This window comes from Spinacia oleracea, chromosome 4, assembly GCF_020520425.1.
Source record: "Spinacia oleracea cultivar Varoflay chromosome 4, BTI_SOV_V1, whole genome shotgun sequence".
Lineage (NCBI taxonomy): Eukaryota > Viridiplantae > Streptophyta > Magnoliopsida > Caryophyllales > Amaranthaceae > Spinacia > Spinacia oleracea.
In genome coordinates this window covers 79,903,261-79,924,885 of record NC_079490.1, presented here as the reverse complement: position 1 = coordinate 79,924,885, position 21,625 = coordinate 79,903,261, and the positions used below count along the sequence as shown (strand labels likewise).

The 21,625-nt window shown below is 37.6% G+C and overlaps 1 protein-coding gene across 3 annotated transcripts; it reads right to left on the bottom strand.

Annotated features, from left to right (window-relative positions):
* Positions 1 to 1,134: 1,134 nt before the first annotated feature.
* On the bottom strand, positions 1,135 to 21,371 carry LOC110775347 (uncharacterized). Of its 3 annotated transcripts, none has more exons than XM_056826436.1 (4): positions 21,151 to 21,371; positions 16,440 to 16,779; positions 12,540 to 13,403; positions 1,135 to 1,604 (listed from the first exon to the last, which is right to left on the bottom strand). In XM_056826436.1, exons 1-3 carry the CDS (start codon positions 21,192 to 21,194, stop codon positions 12,576 to 12,578), a joined length of 1,212 nt encoding a protein of 403 aa, XP_056682414.1. In that variant the 5' UTR covers positions 21,195 to 21,371; the 3' UTR covers positions 1,135 to 1,604; positions 12,540 to 12,575. The 3 variants fall into 3 exon arrangements, with proteins under 3 accessions (XP_056682414.1, XP_056682415.1, XP_056682413.1); XM_056826437.1 differs by having other exon boundaries at positions 1,141 to 1,357; XM_056826435.1 differs by lacking the exon at positions 1,135 to 1,604 and having other exon boundaries at positions 12,370 to 13,403.
* Between the last annotated feature and the right edge of the window lie 254 nt (positions 21,372 to 21,625).

The window sequence follows — 21,625 nt, the reverse complement described above, 5'->3', positions numbered from 1 at the left end:
ATGCTACTATATTTCTACACAATCGAACTTTAATTAGACGCTTTCACGTTTGTGTTTAAGTCTAATTTATATATACCATACAGATTATTGCAAACAACGATAACAAGACTATAATATTATTTCTAGTGTTTATCTCTGTTCTTAATTACTTTGAACCTATATACTCCCCTAAAGTAGTGTTATGTTCACCTTATTTCCACTTATTTCAAGAAAAATAAGTTCATTAAAGTTCAGATAAGATAAGTTCAGAAAAAATACGGGTTAACCAAGTACAATTTATAACTAAAATGAGTTTTGAATTTTTGATAAATTCTAACAAATTTTGTTAAATTCAGTTAAGTTCAGAAAAATATAAGTAAAAATCAGATAAATCGAACACACTGTAATTATTAGTTGCAACATGTAGCTTGATTTATTTTTAACAACCAAGCATGTAGCTTGTTTCTTACCAAACTTCCAAAAGCCACTCTTTTTTTTTTCCTTATGTACGTAATCGTAAGCTTGTAGCTATGCATTTACTCTATATTTCTTAGTAAAATCATTCAAACATATCTCAATTTTTTAAAAAAAATTTATGCTATGGTTAAAGGTGAGTTAAAGGTGAGTTAACATGCCGGAAAGTAAAGTTGAGGTCCCAAAGGGTGAAAAAAAAAGGTGCAGATCCCAAAGGGAGAAAAACTCAAAAGGTGAGTCCCCAAACATTAGGTTAACTCGATTTAACATTAATGAATCAATTTATGTTCTTGATTTATCAACGTTATGAATACTAAGCCGCTTCTCCCCTCTCTCCCTCTTTTCTCTCTCTTTTTAGGGTTTACAAAAATGAAGGCTGTAAATCTCAGCGATATAAAAGAAGGTATACAGAATGTTTGATATACTACGATCATAGCTATGGTGAAAGGAAGTTTTTATTTGATTCAATTGTTATGTATTTGTTAGATTTAAATCTTTATGTAGATGTCGTATGACTTTTTATAAATGAATTAATTTGTTTATCAAAAAAAAAATCAATTTCTCTTCTTTAAATATATATATATTTTTTTTTTATGCTAAAAATGTGTCATTTTAGTTAAAAAAGAAGTGGGTTATGGTCCAAAATAGGGACGGAAGATGAATATCCTGGATAGGTAAGCAAACATTATACTTCGTATTTAAATATGGACGTGAAGAGCATTAACTATACAGAAGTATTTATATTACAACCCTGTAAGCAAATAAAATCAAAGAAAAAAACCATGGGAAATTGTTCTGGAAGCTCATCAAAGCTAGATATGCAAGATTACATTCCTGAAGAAGATCTCCACCAAGAAGAAGAAGAAGACAAGCAAGCCACTATTATGCGGGGAAGCGACGACCACTGCAATAATGATGATAATATTGTCAACAACTCGACAACACCAAGTAATACACCCACACCATTGAATAATGAACAACTAACAACGACAACATCGATGATACCATACGACGTTGATCCTCGGCTAGTATCGTTGTTGGATTTCTTCAGGCAGCTTCAAACGCGGAGGAAAGACATATTCAACAAAGTAATGCCGGCACACAGGCAACACTTGGACGCGATATTTAGCGAGATGAGAAATGTGCAACAACTAAAAAACAAGAATAGTAAAATGGTAGGTATGGTTAGACAAAGGAGTATGAGTTTCGGAGATGAAAAGAGTCTTAAGGAGGAAAGATTCAAGGTTAAGCCTATTGATTCTGGTGGTGTGCAAGTGCAATCACCTTCAGATGCTAAAGGAGGTGCTGCCCCTGCTGGGGTGTCTAAGCCTACTGCATCCAAATAAATTAAATGCCTTCTTCTTTTCTATTTTATGTATTTTTGTTAATGATCTAAGTTCGGGATAATTTCTTTACTTGTTCTTTGTTATACAATTCTTCAGAAAAAATTAACATTAATAATCTCAACTATCAGTGTGTTAGGTTATGATTCATATGACAGTTCATAAATCATGCGGAAAAACCATAAAGCCAGGAAACATATTATTTACACATAATCATTTAGCATAGTTTAGATGCATACTCTTTGTTGCGTGCCTTCCCTAGCTGCGCCCGAACCGAACAAGAACAAGTCTTTAGGACTCCAAGTGTCGTCCCTCCGTAGATAGTCCACAGCACGTCCGGATCCGCCTTAAGATTGACCAACTAGAATCGCCCTTAAGGTTCTAATATTTTCGGTTAGGTAGGCAAGAATATTGGCTGATTTTTCTGCTTAAAAATCTTAGTTTTGAATACTTAAAACTTGTGTATAAATAATGACCCCTAGGCCTTTATTTATAGAGTTATGGAAAAGGAATCGTAATCCTAGTAGGATACGAATTAATTGAAATTAGAATCCTACATGAATTCTATTTAATTAATTTATCCAATTAGGAATAGGAATTTAATCATACACTAACTCTTGTAGATTTAGGAATCACGCATGAGCACAAACTCACACACACACGGCAGCCACAAGGGCTGCCCATGCGCGTGCGAGCAGCAGCCCACGCAGCGCGGCCCACGCATCCGTGGCCTTGGCGCGCGCTGGGCCTGCCTTGCGGTAGGCCTGGGCGCTGCCTTGGCTGGGCTTGTGGCGCGCGTGCTTGCTGGGCGATGGCCCGGCTTCGTGCTGGGCCTTCGTCCGGCAGGCCTCGTCCGATGCTAATTCGTACGATACGCTTCCGATTAAATTTCCAGTTCCGGAATTTATTTCCGATACGAACAATATTTAATATTTCCGATTCCGGAATTAATTTCCGTTTCGAACAAATATTTAATATTTCCGTTTCCGGAATTATTTTCCGATTCCGGTAATATTTCCGATTCTGACAATATTTCCGTTTCCGGCAATATTTCCGATTCTGGTAATATTTCCATTTCCAATAATATTTTCCGATACGTACCATGTTTCCGTTTCCGGCAACATCTACGACTTGGATAATATTCATATTTCCGATACGATCCATATTTCCGTTTCCGGCAATATCATCGTTTCCGGAGTATTCATTTCTTGCCTGTGACGATCTTAGCTCCCACTGAAACCAAGATCCGTCGGTTCCGAATATTCATAGATGGAGTATTTAATGCCATTAAATACTTGATCCGTTTACGTACTATTTGTGTGACCCTACGGGTTCAGTCAAGAGTAAGCTGTGGATTAATATCATTAATTCCACTTGAACTGAAGCGGCCTCTAGCTAGGCATTCAGCTCACTTGATCTCACTGAATTATTAACTTGTTAATTAATACTGAACCGCATTTATTAGACTTAACATAGAATGCATACTTGGACCAAGGGCATTATTTCCTTCAGTCTCCCACTTGTCCTTAGGGACAAGTGTGCATTTCCTAATTCCTTTGTCGCTCGATGCTTGCTCTTGAACATAAGGTAAGAGTTGTCATCCTTATTATGTCCAGAGGCGTTCCTCGGTTTCAGAGTTCAACTGATCAAATAAACAGATAATCATAGCCTATGATTCATCCGAGCACGGCCATGCATTTCACAGTTTCTAGCTCTCCGAGTGGCCTTGTACAACTTTTAAGCATCTCTTCCCGATTTATGGGAGGACAATCCCAATCTTGCGATCTTGAGATTAGACTTCGTTTGATAGGTGATTACCTGAGCGTTGCCTTTATAGCCTCCTTTTACGGTGCGACGGTTGGTCAACGTCAAAGCAACCAGTTCTCAAACAAGTAATCTCAAATCACTCAGGTATTGAGGATTTAGTGTCTAATAATTTAATGAAATTTACTTATGACAGACTTTCATCTCTTACAGTAAAGTTTCATAGGTCTTGTCCGATACTAGTCTTCCCAAAGTAAGTATCTATGCAAATGATTATGACATTGCCATGTCCACATAGTTCAAGAAACAGAACTACTAGTCATCTTGCATTCTAATCGTCTAACGTTTTCTATGCGTCCAATTTTATAGAAAACTCCGATTAGGGACCATTTTCAACCTTTGACATTCAAGTTCACTTGATAGACATTTCTTAGTCACAGGACTGGTCCTGACAGTCTATCTTGAATATATCGTCAAATTGAAGGGACTCATCATTTAATAAACCACAAATTAAATGGAAAAATGAATTCCTTTCATTTATTGTGAATGATTAACCAATAATGTTTTACAAAGATTTAAACTCTAAAACTTTAAAACATTAAACAGAGACATCAAAGCCATTCTCCAATATGCTTGATTCCCATAGCTGCAGTGTGCGAGTTGTGCTTCGCTTGCGGCAGAGGTTTAGTTAATGGATCTGATATGTTGTCATCAGTTCCAATTTTGCTTATCTCGACTTCTTTTCTTTCAACGAACTCTCGTAGAAGGTGAAATCTACGAAGTACATGCTTGACTCTCTGGTGGTGTCTAGGCTCTTTTGCCTGTGCAATAGCTCCGTTATTATCACAATACAGGGCTATTGGTCCTTTAATGGAGGGGACTACACCTAGTTCTCCTATGAACTTCCTTAGCCATATAGCTTCCTTTGCTGCTTCATGTGCAGCAATGTACTCCGCTTCAGTTGTAGAATCCGCAATGGTGCTTTGCTTAGCACTTTTCCAGCTTACTGCTCCTCCGTTGAGGCAGAAGACAAACCCAGACTGTGATCTGAAATCATCTTTGTCGGTTTGGAAACTTGCGTCCGTATAGCCTTTAACAATTAATTCATCATCTCCACCATAGACCAGGAAGTCATCTTTGTGCCTTTTCAGGTACTTCAGAATATTCTTGGCAGCAGTCCAATGCGCCTCTCCTGGGTCTGACTGGTATCTGCTCGTAGCACTGAGTGCGTACGCAACATCCGGGCGTGTACATATCATAGCATACATTATTGAACCAATCAATGATGCATATGGAATCCCATTCATTCGTCTACGCTCATCAAGTGTTTTTGGGCACTGAGTCTTGCTTAGAGTCATTCCATGAGACATGGGTAGGTAGCCTCGCTTGGAGTCCGCCATCTTGAACCTATCAAGCACCTTATTGATATAAGTGCTTTGACTAAGTCCAATCATCTTTTTAGATCTATCTCTGTAAATCTTGATGCCCAATATGTACTGTGCTTCTCCTAGATCCTTCATCGAAAAACATTTCCCAAGCCAAATCTTGACAGAGTTCAACATAGGAATGTCATTTCCGATAAGCAATATGTCGTCGACATATAATACTAGGAAAGCAATTTTGCTCCCACTGACCTTCTTGTATACACAAGATTCGTCCGCGTTCTTGATGAAACCAAAGTCACTGACTGCTTCATCAAAACGTATATTCCAGCTCCTGGATGCCTGCTTCAATCCGTAGATTGACTTCTTTAGCTTGCATACCTTTTTAGCATTCTTTGGATCCTCAAAACCTTCAGGCTGTGTCATAAACACAGTTTCTGTTAAAACGTCGTTTAAGAAAGCAGTTTTGACATCCATCTGCCATATTTCGTAATCGTAATATGCAGCGATTGCTAACATTATTCGAATAGACTTTAGCATTGCAACTGGTGAAAAGGTTTCATCGTAATCCACACCGTGGACTTGCCTGTAACCTTTTGCAACCAATCTAGCTTTGAAAACTTCAAGTTTCCCATCCTTGCCCTTTTTCAGTTTGAAAACCCATTTGCTTCCAATGGCTTGGTAGCCATCTGGCAAATCGACCAAATCCCATACTTGGTTTTCAGACATGGAGTCTAATTCAGATTGCATGGCTTCTTGCCATTGCTTGGAGCTAGGGCTCGTCATAGCTTGCTTGTAAGTCGCAGGTTCATCACTTTCAAGTAATAGAACGTCATAGCTCTCGTTCGTCAAAATACCCAAGTACCTTTCCGGTTGAGATCTATATCTTTGCGATCTACGCGGGGTAACATTTCTAGATTGACCATGATTCTCACCAGATTCTTCTAAAGATCTCTGAGTTTCATCTTGAATGTCATCTTGAGCATTCTCTAGAGTTTGTTGTTTGACTCGAATTTCTTCGAGGTCTACTTTTCTCCCACTTGTCATTTTGGAAATGTGATCCTTCTCCAAAAAGACACCATCTCGAGCAACAAACACTTTGTTCTCAGATGTATTGTAGAAGTAATACCCCTTTGTTTCCTTTGGATAGCCCACAAGGATACATTTGTCAGATTTTGGATGAAGTTTGTCTGAAATTAATCGTTTGACGTATACTTCACATCCCCAAATCTTAAGAAAAGACACATTTGGAGGCTTTCCAAACCATAATTCGTATCGAGTCTTTTCGACAGCTTTAGACGGAGCTCTATTTATAGTGAGTGCAGCTGTATTTAGTGCATGTCCCCAAAATTCTAATGGAAGTTCGGCCTGACCCATCATTGACCTGACCATGTCTAGCAAGGTTCTGTTCCTCCGTTCTGACACACCGTTCCATTGTGGTGTTCCAGGAGGGGTCAATTCTGATAGAATTCCACATTCTTTCAGATGGTCATCAAATTCATAGCTCAGATATTCACCGCCTCTATCAGACCGCAGTGCCTTGATCTTCTTGCCTAATTGATTCTCTACTTCACTCTGAAATTCCTTGAATTTGTCAAAGGATTCAGACTTATGCTTCATTAGGTAGACATAACCATACCTACTGAAGTCATCAGTGAAAGTGATAAAGTAGCTGAAACCACCTCTAGCATTTGTACTCATTGGTCCACATACATCTGTATGGATTAAACCCAATAGTTCATTTGCTCTTTCTCCAACTTTAGAGAAAGGTTGCTTTGTCATTTTGCCAAGTAAACATGATTCGCATTTACCATAATCCTCTAAGTTAAATGGTTCTAGAATTCCTTCCCTTTGAAGTCTTTCTAAGCGTTTCAAGTTTATATGGCCTAATCGACAATGCCACAGATAGGTGAGATCTGAATCATTCTTTTTGGCCTTTTTGGTATTTATGTTATATACTTGTTTGTCGTGATCTAATAAATAAAGTCCATTGACTAATCTAGCAGATCCATAAAACATCTCTTTAAAATAAAACGAACAACTATTGTCTTTTATTATAAAAGAAAATCCCTTAGCATCTAAGCAAGAAACTGAAATGATGTTTTTAGTAAGACTTGGAACATGGAAACATTCTTCCAGTTCCAAAACTAGCCCGGAGGGCAACGACAAATAGTAAGTTCCTACAGCTAATGCAGCAATCCGTGCTCCATTTCCCACTCGTAGGTCGACTTCACCCTTGCTTAACTTTCTACTTCTTCTTAGTCCCTGTGGATTGGAACATAAGTGTGAGCCACAACCTGTATCTAATACCCAAGAAGTTGAATTAGCAAGTATACAGTCTATAACGAAAATACCTGAAGATGGAACGACTGTTCCGTTCTTCTGATCTTCCTTTAGCTTCAAGCAATCTCTCTTCCAATGCCCCTTCTTCTTGCAGTAGAAGCATTCGGATTCAGAAGTGGGTTGACTGACCTTCCTCTTTGCAGATTTGGCGCCAGTTTGCTTAGTTGGGCTGGCCTTGTTGCCACCTTTCTTAGCATTCCTCTTCTTTCCAGATTTCTTGAACTTGCCCCCACGCACCATAAGCACATCCTGCTTATCACTTTTGAGCGTCTTTTCAGCGGTCTTCAGCATACCGTGAAGCTCAGTGAGCGTTTTGTCCAGACTATTCATACTGTAGTTCAGTTTGAACTGATCATACCCGCTATGAAGAGAATGGAGGATGGTGTCTATAGCCATTTCCTGAGAAAATTGCTGATCCAGCCGACTCATATTCTCAATGAGTCCAATCATTTTGAGAACATGTGGACTTACGGGCTCGCCTTTCTTAAGCTTGGTCTCAAGAATTTGCCTATGAGTCTCGAATCTTTCGACTCGAGCTAGATCTTGGAACATGTTCTTCAACTCACTGATGATTGTGAAAGCATCTGAGTTGATGAACGTTTTCTGCAGATCCGCACTCATGGTGGCGAGCATTAGACATTTCACATCCTTGTTGGCATCAATCCAACGATTGAGGGCTGCCTGAGTGACCCCGTCGCCTGGAGCTTCGGGCATCGCCTCATCTAGGACATACTCCTTTTCTTCCTGCATAAGAACTATTTGCAAGTTCCTTTGCCAGTCAAGGAAGTTTTTCCCGTTCAACTTCTCCTTTTCGAGAATTGATCGAATGTTGAATGAATTGTTGTTTGCCATATTAAAAACTACAATTGAAAAGAATAAACAAATAAATAACCATTCACAGTTTCTCTTAATAAACTTAAATTCTAGCATACATGCATAATTCAATGTTTATTAAGCATTTTATTCAAGTTATGTGTTCCGGCAGGTGTGAATAAAATGATTCCAAGATCCTAAAATCATTGAAGAACTAAGCACAGTTTGTCGACTTAATCCTAGAACATCTTAGGTAAGCAAAAGCCTTTTGCTAATAGTCTAGAAACTATTCTTGGTTGATAGGTACGTCTAAGAACTTATTAGGTAAACCTATCGAATTTGCCACGACATAAAAGGACTCCTTACTTATATCGTTGAGTTTCACCAAAACTAACATGTACTCACAATTATTTGTGTACCTTGCCCCTTTAGGACCAATAAGTAACACCTCGCTGAGCGAAAACTATTACTAGATTGATGTAAAGGATATCCAAGCAAGTGTATATTTTGGCATGGCACCTTTTAACTCAATTTTTAAGTTTGGAACTTAAGGCTCTTACTATGTTGGTTAGATTTTAAGTGAACTAAAATCCTTAATCATGCAACATAATCAAGCTTTTGATCTCATGCATTTTAAGACATATTTAAAGCAATAAATAACTTAAAACATGCATAAGATATTTGTGATCTAGTATGGCCCGACTTCATCTTGAAGCTTTGACTTCAAAGTCCGTCTTGAAAATCTCCGTGGGAGGCACCATTTTCTGGCCCACATAGCTGGTTAGTAAAACACATTATGCATCACGTAAACATTTGCAGCAATTAATCAAGGGCACCAATAATCTACCAATTATTCAGTCCTTATTAATTCTAATCAAGTTGTTTTAACCTTAAGGATTTGTAGACCTAATCAAGAGTTTATGACTAAAAAGCGCTCCCACTTAAACCAATAAATTCATATGCTTTACCAATTTTAAACATAAAAATGTATTTCTAGTCTAACCGGAAACATACAAATTTAATTAAAATTTAAAGCTCATATCAATTTATAATTGAATCCAAAAATTTAATTTAATTTCAGTCGTATTTAAATTAATTCATGATTTTAATTTTAGTAAAATAATTAGAATAAATAACATTTATTATAATTATAATATTCAAAATTAAAATCCAAGAAAATAATTCAAGTTATTAATTTTAAAATTAATTAAAATTACGTGAACTGAAATTTTCAAATTAAACATTCAAAACGATCTAATCGTAACGCAAACATCCTACGCGTTGCACGCCCATGGACCGTACGCACACAGCCATTGCTGGCCATGTGCGCGCAGCCCATGCGCTCGTCGCATAGCTGCTGCTTCCCTATCGCAAGCCTCCGCACGCATTGGTGCTCGCTGCGCGCGCCAGCGCTCATCGCACGCGAGCTATCGCTCGCTGGGCGCGCGACATCGCTCGCTGGGCGCGCGAGCCATCGCTCGCTGGGCGCGCGACATCGCTCGCTGTGCGCGCGAGTAATGCTGGGCGCAGCGCTCGTGGCACGCGAGCTTGCGCTCGCTGCGCGCGAGGCTGCGCGCTCTTGTGCGAGGCAGCGCGCGTTGTGGCGCAGCTCGCTTGCTGCCCACACGCGACTGCCTTGGCTCGCCCTTCGCCCATGCCCATTCGTTCATTGCTCGTGGCACACGACACAAGGTAGGGCTGCTGCCTTGTGCTCGTGCACTACGCCCTTGCTCATTGCATTCGTGCCGCACGGGCGACGAGCTCCTTTGCTCGTCGTCGCATGCCCGCATTATACAACACCCCTTAAGGGTAACACGAAGCGTCCATTGCTTCGTGCGTGCAAGTTTTATGAACGAATCGCATAAAAATTTAAAATTTATATTTAAAATTAATGACAAATTAATAAATAATATTAATTTCATAATTTTAGGGCGAAAAAATCGAAAATTTATTATCTAATTGATTTCCGATTGTTATGGATTCAAGTCTAGGTCATAAAAATTTAAAATTTATCGTAAATTTACAATTTTTATGGTGGTTTTTAATCATAGGTTTCTAATTAAATTACAATTAATTATGAAAATCAAATTAATTCTAAATTATTCTAATTTTCAACAAATTAATCATAATTACAAATTAGATTGCATAATTAACAAGACTAGGCATTCAAACTTGTTAAACATATGCAGTAGGTCAATCAAAAATTCAAGATTTATCAACAAGAATCGCAAATATTTAATTTAACATCTTAAATTTACGAAATTTTGCATTCGAAAAACTAAAACCTTCGAAAAGTCATAGTTAGGCTTCGAATTTGAGAATTCTGGGTTCGGCAGAAAAATACTATTTTTGTCAAAATTTTAGAATGCCTTTTACATGCGGAATTGACACAAAAATCACTCGATTTGGATGAGTAACGAAGAAACTGCCGAAAAACTGCGTACGTATAATTAAATAAACGCAATTTGCAATTAATTAACAATTACGAAAATTAATCACCCTTTTAATTCTTGCAAATTTGTAATATTTAACCATGTTCATGCAATTTAGATTATGAAAATAATAAGGGGCTCGTGATACCACTGTTAGGTTATGATTCATATGACAGTTCATAAATCATGCGGAAAAACCATAAAGCCAGGAAACATATTATTTACACATAATCATTTAGCATAGTTTAGATGCATACTCTTTGTTGCGTGCCTTCCCTAGCTGCGCCCGAACCGAACAAGAACAAGTCTTTAGGACTCCAAGTGTCGTCCCTCCGTAGATAGTCCACAGCACGTCCGGATCCGCCTTAAGATTGACCAACTAGAATCGCCCTTAAGGTTCTAATATTTTCGGTTAGGTAGGCAAGAATATTGGCTGATTTTTCTGCTTAAAAATCTTAGTTTTGAATACTTAAAACTTGTGTATAAATAATGACCCCTAGGCCTTTATTTATAGAGTTATGGAAAAGGAATCGTAATCCTAGTAGGATACGAATTAATTGAAATTAGAATCCTACATGAATTCTATTTAATTAATTTATCCAATTAGGAATAGGAATTTAATCATACACTAACTCTTGTAGATTTAGGAATCACGCATGAGCACAAACTCACACACACACGGCAGCCACAAGGGCTGCCCATGCGCGTGCGAGCAGCAGCCCACGCAGCGCGGCCCACGCATCCGTGGCCTTGGCGCGCGCTGGGCCTGCCTTGCGGTAGGCCTGGGCGCTGCCTTGGCTGGGCTTGTGGCGCGCGTGCTTGCTGGGCGATGGCCCGGCTTCGTGCTGGGCCTTCGTCCGGCAGGCCTCGTCCGATGCTAATTCGTACGATACGCTTCCGATTAAATTTCCAGTTCCGGAATTTATTTCCGATACGAACAATATTTAATATTTCCGATTTCGGAATTAATTTCCGTTTCGAACAAATATTTAATATTTCCGTTTCCGGAATTATTTTCCGATTCCGGTAATATTTCCGATTCTGACAATATTTCCGTTTCCGGCAATATTTCCGATTCTGGTAATATTTCCATTTCCAATAATATTTTCCGATACGTACCATGTTTCCGTTTCCGGCAACATCTACGACTTGGATAATATTCATATTTCCGATACGATCCATATTTCCGTTTCCGGCAATATCATCGTTTCCGGAGTATTCATTTCTTGCCTGTGACGATCTTAGCTCCCACTGAAACCAAGATCCGTCGGTTCCGAATATTCATAGATGGAGTATTTAATGCCATTAAATACTTGATCCGTTTACGTACTATTTGTGTGACCCTACGGGTTCAGTCAAGAGTAAGCTGTGGATTAATATCATTAATTCCACTTGAACTGAAGCGGCCTCTAGCTAGGCATTCAGCTCACTTGATCTCACTGAATTATTAACTTGTTAATTAATACTGAACCGCATTTATTAGACTTAACATAGAATGCATACTTGGACCAAGGGCATTATTTCCTTCACAGTGCTCTTCTCATTTTAATCCGAACTCAAGTTTAACCTAGAATATGTATTTTTATTAATGACCTAGAATAAAGGGCTTTGAATTAAATATTTAATACGGAGTAATAAGTAGATAAATGAAACTCACATTAATAAAACATGAAATTCCAAGCAAACAATGAATTGAGGTAACTAGGAGATGACAAAAAAAAATGACGAAAAGGGGAGGAAACGGTAATAGAGTAGAACTCATAAAAGATACGGAGTAGATAGGTAGAAGTGCAATATTATCTCTGTTTTTCCCATGGTTCAAACGAGTGAGAGAGGGAAAATACACAAATAAAATGAATGATGGCAAAAAGATATATCAAACAATCAATTTTACAAAGTGGCAATGTTACTATATACACAGGTAGATGCAGCTACTATAAGATGCCAACAGTATGTACCATTCTGGTAATTAATGTATTTGAATTATTAACGTCAGTAAGTTTACTTACCGATAAATACAAATTTGAGCAGCTCGTATGACTCCACTATCTGTACGTATTCGGTCTAACATCATGATTTTGGAACGATGAGTTTCCATATGGGAGTATTCCAGCTTGATTCCCCAGGAACTGGCTGCCCATCATCTGATTTGATAACATACGCGGGAACAAGTCTGGGAAGCTTGAATTTGAATTTGTTAATTCGTCTGAATTTCTAGAAGCTGATATGTTGGTGCCAAAATGAAAGTCAAATCTTGGCTGCCTAATAGAGTTGTCCGGACTGGTGAAGAAGGAATCACCACTAGGCTTTGAAACAAATTGGCGACTGAGAGATTGACCCTCGTGATCAGTTGGCACTCTGAAAAGACCAGGACATCCGACAGGAAATTTCAACCAATCGACATCTCTATTTGATGGAACACAAGTTTCAATATCTCTCCCAACAGATATCCTGGTTTCTGGCAAACTATTCATTTGTTGTTTGATCAGTAGCTTAGCTTCTTGAAGGGCATCAAGTACTGTTCCCACACTGGAAGATAGTTCTTCATCATTGGAAGCACTATCACTGAATGCTGATGGGCCCAGACCTTCATGTAGCAAGTTTCTTCCTGCAAGCTCCAAATATTGATTACTATTCGCCACAGAGAATGCAAAATCAGGAGCAGGTGATCCACGAGGCTGCATCTCACTGACGTTTTGTTTCTCTGAACTACCTCTACCAGCCTCAGGGGATAGCTTGAAACTATTCAAATCAGTCATTGATGATTTGGTCTGCATCCCAGCTTTATTATGGTCAATGAGCTGAGCAGCTGCTGCTTTGTTCTCATCTCTCTCCTCTGTCACGTCTGAATGGCTACCCGGTTCACATGAATCCTACAAAATTCAATGCCCATGCACTATCAAGGTTTAGATTCATCAATATTCGGGAAAAGGGAAGAAATTCTACATTTCAGCTGTCAAAATCAGATACTTCGTAGAATGTCGCATTAATCAAATGCAGCAACGAACAAAAATGACAAGGGGCATATATGACATTACCCAGAAGTTCGTTTCTTTACAAGCTATCACTTACCCCAGCTATTACAGTTCAGCTAGGTAGTGTTTAAGTAGTTTGTAGCCTTGTTTGCAAAAGCTACTAAAATTAGCTACTGCCCTTTTGGAGGTAATGTTTAAATGTTCATCACAATTTATTCTCTATCCATATAAATAATGCATGCCCGTTATATCAACCTGCATAAAGTCGCAATAGCAACAGCTAACCAAACACTATAGCATCAACAGGGTTATAACAGATCGGTAATACCTAACGACTGATAATCAACCATTAACAAAATTTGACAACTGCTACACCAATAGCTAAATTTGTTAAACAGGCACATGGTATCATTGTAGTTTCATTCCATATGTAACAAGCACAATCTACAAGTTCAACAACTACTACATGGGCAAAGCAGCACAATGTTGGTAAGAACTAAGAACAAGCGAGCTTAAAAAAACAATAGCACGATTACTTTCTCCCTTCCACTTCAAATTATTTCTTTTCTACCCTTTACTTGTCAGAAATTTAATCTTATCAACATTCCCAACAGTCGTGGGTTTTACAAAGCTTCAGATATTCTGGAGAAATCGACACTTTGTCAAACTTGTTTGAGGAAGCTGAAAGAATTGGTGAGCTTTTCCCCAGCAACACAGAAATAGTAAATCAAACAAAAGTTACATAGACCATCAACGTGATGCTGTGGAAAAAGTTGTAGGGAACATATCTCATAACTATCATCATGTCAATGCTACCACTAAAAAGAATCAAGAGAGAGCTACTTAAGCTTCAACAGGTCTCCAGTTACATGGGCATAGATTGGAGTAATTGCAAAACATGTTGAATACAATTTTACATAACCTTGTCCATGTCTATGTCTATCTTGCTTTCCAGGCCCGGCCCTGAACCGGCCCAAAGTGGGACACGGAACAGGGCCCCTAATGAAAAAAGGCCCCAAACTTTGCTAAAACCTGTACTGCCAGTAAAAAAAATTAAAAAAAGACGAGAAAAATTAAACACACAATCACGTGATAGTATATGATTGTATGTGGCCCTCCACTAGTTTCTTACCTTCCTCTCTTCCTTTACCTTCCCAATACAGAGAAAGTCAGAAATTGTACTTTTAGTTTCTTTTTCCTTAATCATTTGGCATCTGTCTTTTAATTTATTTATTTTTATAACCGTTCTAGAATTTTTTTAAAGGGTCAGTTTTCATTAGAAATACTCTAGGGTATACTTTGTATTTACTTCGTATTTGTTTTTGCATATTTTTGAGGAAGTATTGTCTTTAATATTTTTAAGGGCCCACTTTTAATTTTAGCACAGGGCCTCCGATTTGTTTGGGCCGGCCCTGTTGCTTTCGAATGCATTTCTACTACCAAAGACATTTAGCTTCATTCACTTCAAATACCTCATACAAGCAAGAGTTGTGGATACTGGTGAAAATAAAAACTAATGAAGTAGAGGATAGACATGGCCAGTACAGATGCATTGCTATGAATTTCAGCCTCTGACATTCATGTAAAACTACAAACAAACTTATTACTATCCACTAATCTGTAACTATGTACCAAATGAGCAGTTAATTTTCGACTTAATGGTTTTGATTGGAATTCATGAAGAGAGAATGCGAGAGTATTTAATTTCAGTCTTCCTAAAGAAAATACCCAGCACCAAAATAATCTTGTCCAAAAAAGATTCACAAGTGAGAAAAGGAGGTAGTTTTGAAATGTGGGACAGCATTAGGGAGGTGGTCATAGTCATGCAGAGGAATTAGACAACATTAGAAGTAAAGATTATGAAATTCTAGCTGATATTGTATCATTCACAAGCGTGTAAAGAAGCTTCATAGGCTTTACAGTTAACACGTGACGAGATGTTGTGGAAGCTGTGAATAACTGATTATGGTAGTTACTGCGTAGATGTAAATTACAAGGCCCCAGAAAACTTTATTAGCAAATGATTAATAAATAAAAATAACAAAGAGGCGTCTTTTACAATATGGAAAGGTTTATACTTGGATAATCAGATCTTGCATATTCCCTAAAAGCAGAACCTTTGAGTTTAACAAACCAGCAGACTAGTGTTTAACATCAACTCGACAAAATGTAACAGACAACACAAGATAGCAACACGAAATATGCCTAACAAGTTTATAATTAGTCAATAATTATGCCATAATTGCACACCATCGACAGAGATGCAAGTGGAACATAAAATTGAACCAAATTGAGGAAAGAATATGAAACATAAGTCGAAGCATCAAAGCATAGAGTGATGATAAATAATTATACCTATAGCATATCTTAAGGGTCTGATAGAAGTATTGTCATAATTCCTATGAAGCAAATGCAAGATGATAAAACTTCAAACAAGTCAGTAATTCTCTTTCATTTTGGGTGGTGAAAGAAATCTACAGCTAATAATACACCATACGCAAATGCAATTATGTGATTTATGTCTACCTCTACCACTAACCCTTCCCGCAAGGGAAGGGGCAAGGATATTCTGGAAACTATAATACTCATTACTCGGGAATTTGCCGAACATTAAAAAGTTCCTAAAATCTATTTAGTCTACTATTCTTCTCTGAGTTCTTTCAAATTTAATACTATATACACCGTTGTCTCTTCATAAAATATAAACTTGATTAAAAGATGTGAATACATCATCCACTTTTACCGAAAATATCTGACTCACCTAGAGGAAGTGAACTGCTAAAACATTATCATGCAATGGGGTGACACCCTGTAGTATCATCTAAACAAGGACCTTACAAGTTAGGGTAAAATCCACATGCAATGAACGTGTATGTAATATGTGAAACTTTTTGGTTAAGGGTAAACATAGACAAAGATTTAGAGTATACTAACATTATTTTCTCCATATTTCTCTTCCCAATCTCTTTGATCTTTTTCCTGAGCTTCATAAGATCTTATAAGTTGTGCTTGATGTTGGAGAGCTCTTTCCATCTCACCACTAAATTCACATTCATGCGTGGAATTACTAGCATCATATTCTTGTGCTTGAGATTGAAAGGTGCAAGAACCTTTATCCTTTCCGGAACCTCTCTCACCGAATCTTTCATGAGATTTTTCCAATTCCTCACTCTGGAAATTCAAACAATCAAGACCATGAACCAAGCAGTCCACAGCATTGCTTTCCTGAGCATCAGACTTAAAAGACTCATGTTTTGACCCTTCAACTGTTGACCTGGCAACATAAACCACAAAACCATTATAACACTCAAACATTAAGTTTTACCTATTAGATATACTTTCTTCGGCTTCAAACTATTGTAATCTACCCAACTTGTGTGCGTATGGTTAGAACTTGGTTACAATGTGTTTGCATCAGTATTGAGTATTGTGCCTGAAAGGGTGAATTGTAAGCTTATCATAACCATGGCATGAGTTTTACTTGATACGTGTGTCCCTTCCAGAGTGAGGGATTTCACTCGTCTATATTGCTTAGTTTATTTCGTTCTTGGCACATCATTTGCATGGAGTGGTAATTTGGTGCCGCTTGATATAGTAAGAGAGTTAACAGAGTTTCCATTTTTCCTTGTGGTATGTTGGTTCAAAATTTTAGTTGGTTCTGTTAATTAAATTACATTAAATGTATTTATTAAGTTGTTAGTTCAATACAGAGGGCTGAATGCTTAAAAACTGTCAGGCTGTGCTAATTCTGTTTAGCTTAATGGCCGCTAGAATTTTTTAATTATGCTAGTTAGACCAGATTGAAGAAAAACAAGACCAAATGAGACATGGGCTTTGCTTAGCTTTGGTAACTATTTGATGAGTGACATAAACCATCACTCTCTTCCCATTTTCTATATCATATTCCCTCCTTTCTCTCCCATTTTCCTTAGCTTTTTCTTGTCCTACACTCCTACCTATGTTAGGCTCTTTTCCCTCTGCTAGTTTATTTCGGACAACTCTGGCAATATGGGTGGTTTACCGGGGGAGCAATATGCCATTCGTTCTTAAAGTGAAAGAATGAGAACATTTTTATGTGCATATTTTTTGAACTAGGTCCATATTGTCGATGTTAGGAAGGCGGCGGATCTTGACATGAGGCAAATAAGGGTGGTTTACCGGGAGAGGAAAATGCCATTGGTTCACATGATAATCATAGATTTGGCTATTGTAAACTGTCATCCCCGCTTTGTTACTCTCCATATACATCTGAAAGTTGTTAAAAAGCATTGATAAGATCAAAAGAAGAGAAAGAACTACCACCGACACTCTCCTCCTCACCACCATGGGACTAACGTAGAACTTCCAATTATAAGGAGCGTCTAGATCGAGAGTAGTGAGAGACATGATACGCAAAACACATAAAATTTCTCTTTCACCAACTACTCATATTGTCTTGACCACACACGTAGGACCCACGTGAAAAAGAATGAAGTGGGTCACATGGATCCCACGTGGGTAATGAGCGCCGGAAAGTGGAGCCAACCATGCGGTTCAGTATTAATTAACAAGTTAATAATTCAGTGAGATCAAGTGAGCTGAATGCCTAGCTAGAGGCCGCTTCAGTTCAAGTGGAATTAATGATATTAATCCACAACTTACTCTTGACTGAACCCGTAGGGTCACACAAATAGTACGTAAAGTATTCAATGGAATTAAATACTCCATCTAAAAAAAATATGATTTAGGTTTTCTTCTCACAATTTTGTTTAAAAGGTGATTTCTGACAAATTCCCTCTTTTAAAAGGTGGTTTCTAATGTCCCTAAAAAAAAAGGTGGTTTCTAATGACTTTGCCAACTTGGAAGCATAAACCCATCAAGCACACTACAACGATACTTGATACACTTAATATACAAATAAACCCTTACTGAATTTGGGAACAACAAGCCACAAGCAACAACACAAATGAAAACCTAGCTAGGTTTCATAAAATATCAAGCAACACCAATAATTACTCTACGCAAATGATCTAGCAGCGAAATTAACTCAAACAAGTATTAGGCTAATGGAATTCCTTGCTAATTTGTTGGAGAGTAACAGGTTAAATGTAGCTAGAAAAAATCAGGCAATAAGTCAAACTATCCCAAGAGTACTAGTGTACTACCTTAATCAGGATAAAACCCAGTGCTGCATATTAAACTACTGCTCATCAGCAAAGGTCGAGTTAAATAGAATTAATTGTATGCAGCCACACCCAAATAAGTGATTCCAGATCCTTGATTTGAAATGAGTTGTGAGGTAAAGGAAGTAAGTCAACTCTTTCTAACCCAGTTCCCTATAACCATAACTGCAATAATGTGTACAATGGATCTTTCAGCCTCCACTAATGGAAGAACCTATTTGGTAAATATGACCTTGTCATCTCATCCCAACAGAAAATTCTAAGAAAATAAAATCAATCGGCAAAACAGTCAATCCACTAGATTTGCAGCAATAAGGCTTTCTATTATCCTCTAGGGAAATAGCTAAATTTCCTCGAACTAGAGAAAATATTCAACCAAGAAAAACACCAGCACCAGCAGAAGAACAACTGTGATAAAACATACTGTAAACAAATAACATGTATCACACAATCCATTCACGAGAATCACGACCTATGAATTTAACCAATTACTTCAGTAAGTTCAGAAACAAAGACAAACTAAGGATCTAATTTCATGCCCAAAAGTCAAAGGATGCTTAGCAAATGTGATAGTAATGTTAGAAAGAAGAATATCCGAATAACTAGATGTTAACATGAATCATGCTAGTCTGAAAGACAATTGTTGACAACTTGACATGTTTGGGAACTAGAAGAACCCAAACGGTTTATTTGGCAGACGGTGATAAAATAATGGTATTTGTAATGAATTTGTACTTAACTTCTGTAAGGAACTCATATGAAAATGACCAAGGTAAGGATTGTTCACCTCCCCTCCCCCCTTCCCAACTTTATTACTACCCCATTTTTTTTGTTATATTCACTTTTCGTTTCGGGGTGTTTTTGTTGTTGTTCCACACACGTTTTATTTATTCTATTTTTTGCTATGTCACCCCTCTTACTCCAAAAAATTTTACACCATTCCACCAACTCACTCTTGCTTTAGTCAATTGTTTTTATTACACTCACACTCAACTTTAGTCCATCTCTCTTACTTTATTCACTTTTTCCATAAATCACGTACTTTTTTCAAAAATTTCTTAATCCACGTATCTACAACTAAGAATAAGAACAAAAAAAAACGGAGGTAGTATAATCTATTATTACTTTAGAGGTGGTATTGAGTGGTAATTCAAATTTATGAACGAAAACACATGTTAACGGATGAGTTTAATTTACCATGGATGTTTGCATGCGATTTTCCTTGCAAAACTACAACTTAATTAATGACCGTTACCACCATTTATATCACACCTATCAAGGGAGATGTAAGTGGATTATAGTGAATCTGATTACCAAGGTCATAAGTAAGTTGCAGCATAAGAAAACACCTAATACTATGGACAGACACAATTAGAGTCTTTAGAAGCATTCATTAGTCATATACTCATCTATCAGCAAGAAAATCTTAAATGTCAATTAAAAGCAGGGAATATTTATCCCCAAACAGATTAAACTCTGATATGTACTGATGTAAACAACAAATGGAGGTAACACAATTATAAATGTACGTTCACAAGAGAAAAATAAAATATTGAAAAGAAACAACATGAAAATCTGGGAATAACTACAATTATTTACCTTGGCTCTCTTCTTTTGTTCTGGCGGCATGATTTGCCAAGGCGATGCCTAGGGTAAGAGTTAGTTTCAGCGAGACTATTTCGGCTTCGGATGGAAGACTTGAGACTTTTCTTTTCTAGTAATCGAGTGTTCTCCTTGCGACCTTTCCAAGACAACGATCTACTAGATGAAGGGATAGAGTCTGGCTTTCAATCTAACAGCTCCTTATCATTTTCTGGAGAGGGAAATGTGTTATTGTCTTTGGGGGTGTCACCATTATCCATCTCTGATTCACACTGAGATTCTTCCTCATTGGAATCAGACTCATACACCTCAGAAATGTCACTAACCCCAAGGCTATCTAGATATGAATAAACATCCAGAGCTGCCTTCTCTGCCCTCTTTCGCTGAAGAGTCACAACTTTCAGCTTTTCTTCTAACTCAGTGACCTATGTACAAATTTGCAAAGCGAAAAGTAATGAATTTTCCACAAAAGAAAAGCATAGCCCAAATCCAAATATGACTAAAACTAACCCTTATGGCAAGCTCATCAGCTCTCTCTTTCGTTGCTTTTGAAATCGACCTCTCCGAAAGCAATCGTGCACGAAGGTATTCAATAGTCATCATCCGTGAATCCTCTACGCCATTTGTTCTAATAACCAATCAATTTTTAAGCTCAGTTCCTCAATACTATGACTTTCAATACAAACAAAATTAGCAAACAGAAGAATATCACCCCACGTATGGAAATCAAACGCCCAAAATGTTGGGGGAGAACCCTAAAACCATTTAAGCTAATCATCAAAGAAACAGTGAACAAACACTAAACAATGACTTAAGGTAAGAACCAACCAAGAGGTGCAGAAAACTAACTAAATCACATAAAAATAAGACGATCATTTCACCTTTCATCTTGTTTAGCTTGACTATTTTCTGAAGAATTTTGCATATTGATGAGCTGAAGAAAGCAACTCCACAACCCTTTTTAGGGTTCCAAATTGGGGAATTGAATCGATCAGTTAAATCTAAAGTTGAATTGATCCGAGCTTGAATGATGCTTTGAAGACTCGCTTTATTACTGCAACAGAGAGAGTTCCCCACTTTTGAAACGAGAACAATTGTGTAAAATCAACGTTTACTCCAACAAAATAAAATTTCAATATCACGTACTCCCTCCGTCCACTGTTTTGACTGGACACGTTTGCCAATGCACAACTTTGACCACCAATATTTTTAACTACATATTAAAAAAAACTTATAAAAAATATTGATATTTTTAAAATATATATTAAGATGAAGCCAACAATATATTATATACTAACGTTTGTTTTCATATATTAGAAATAAAATATGATGAAAGTGAATTATGTGAATAGTGCA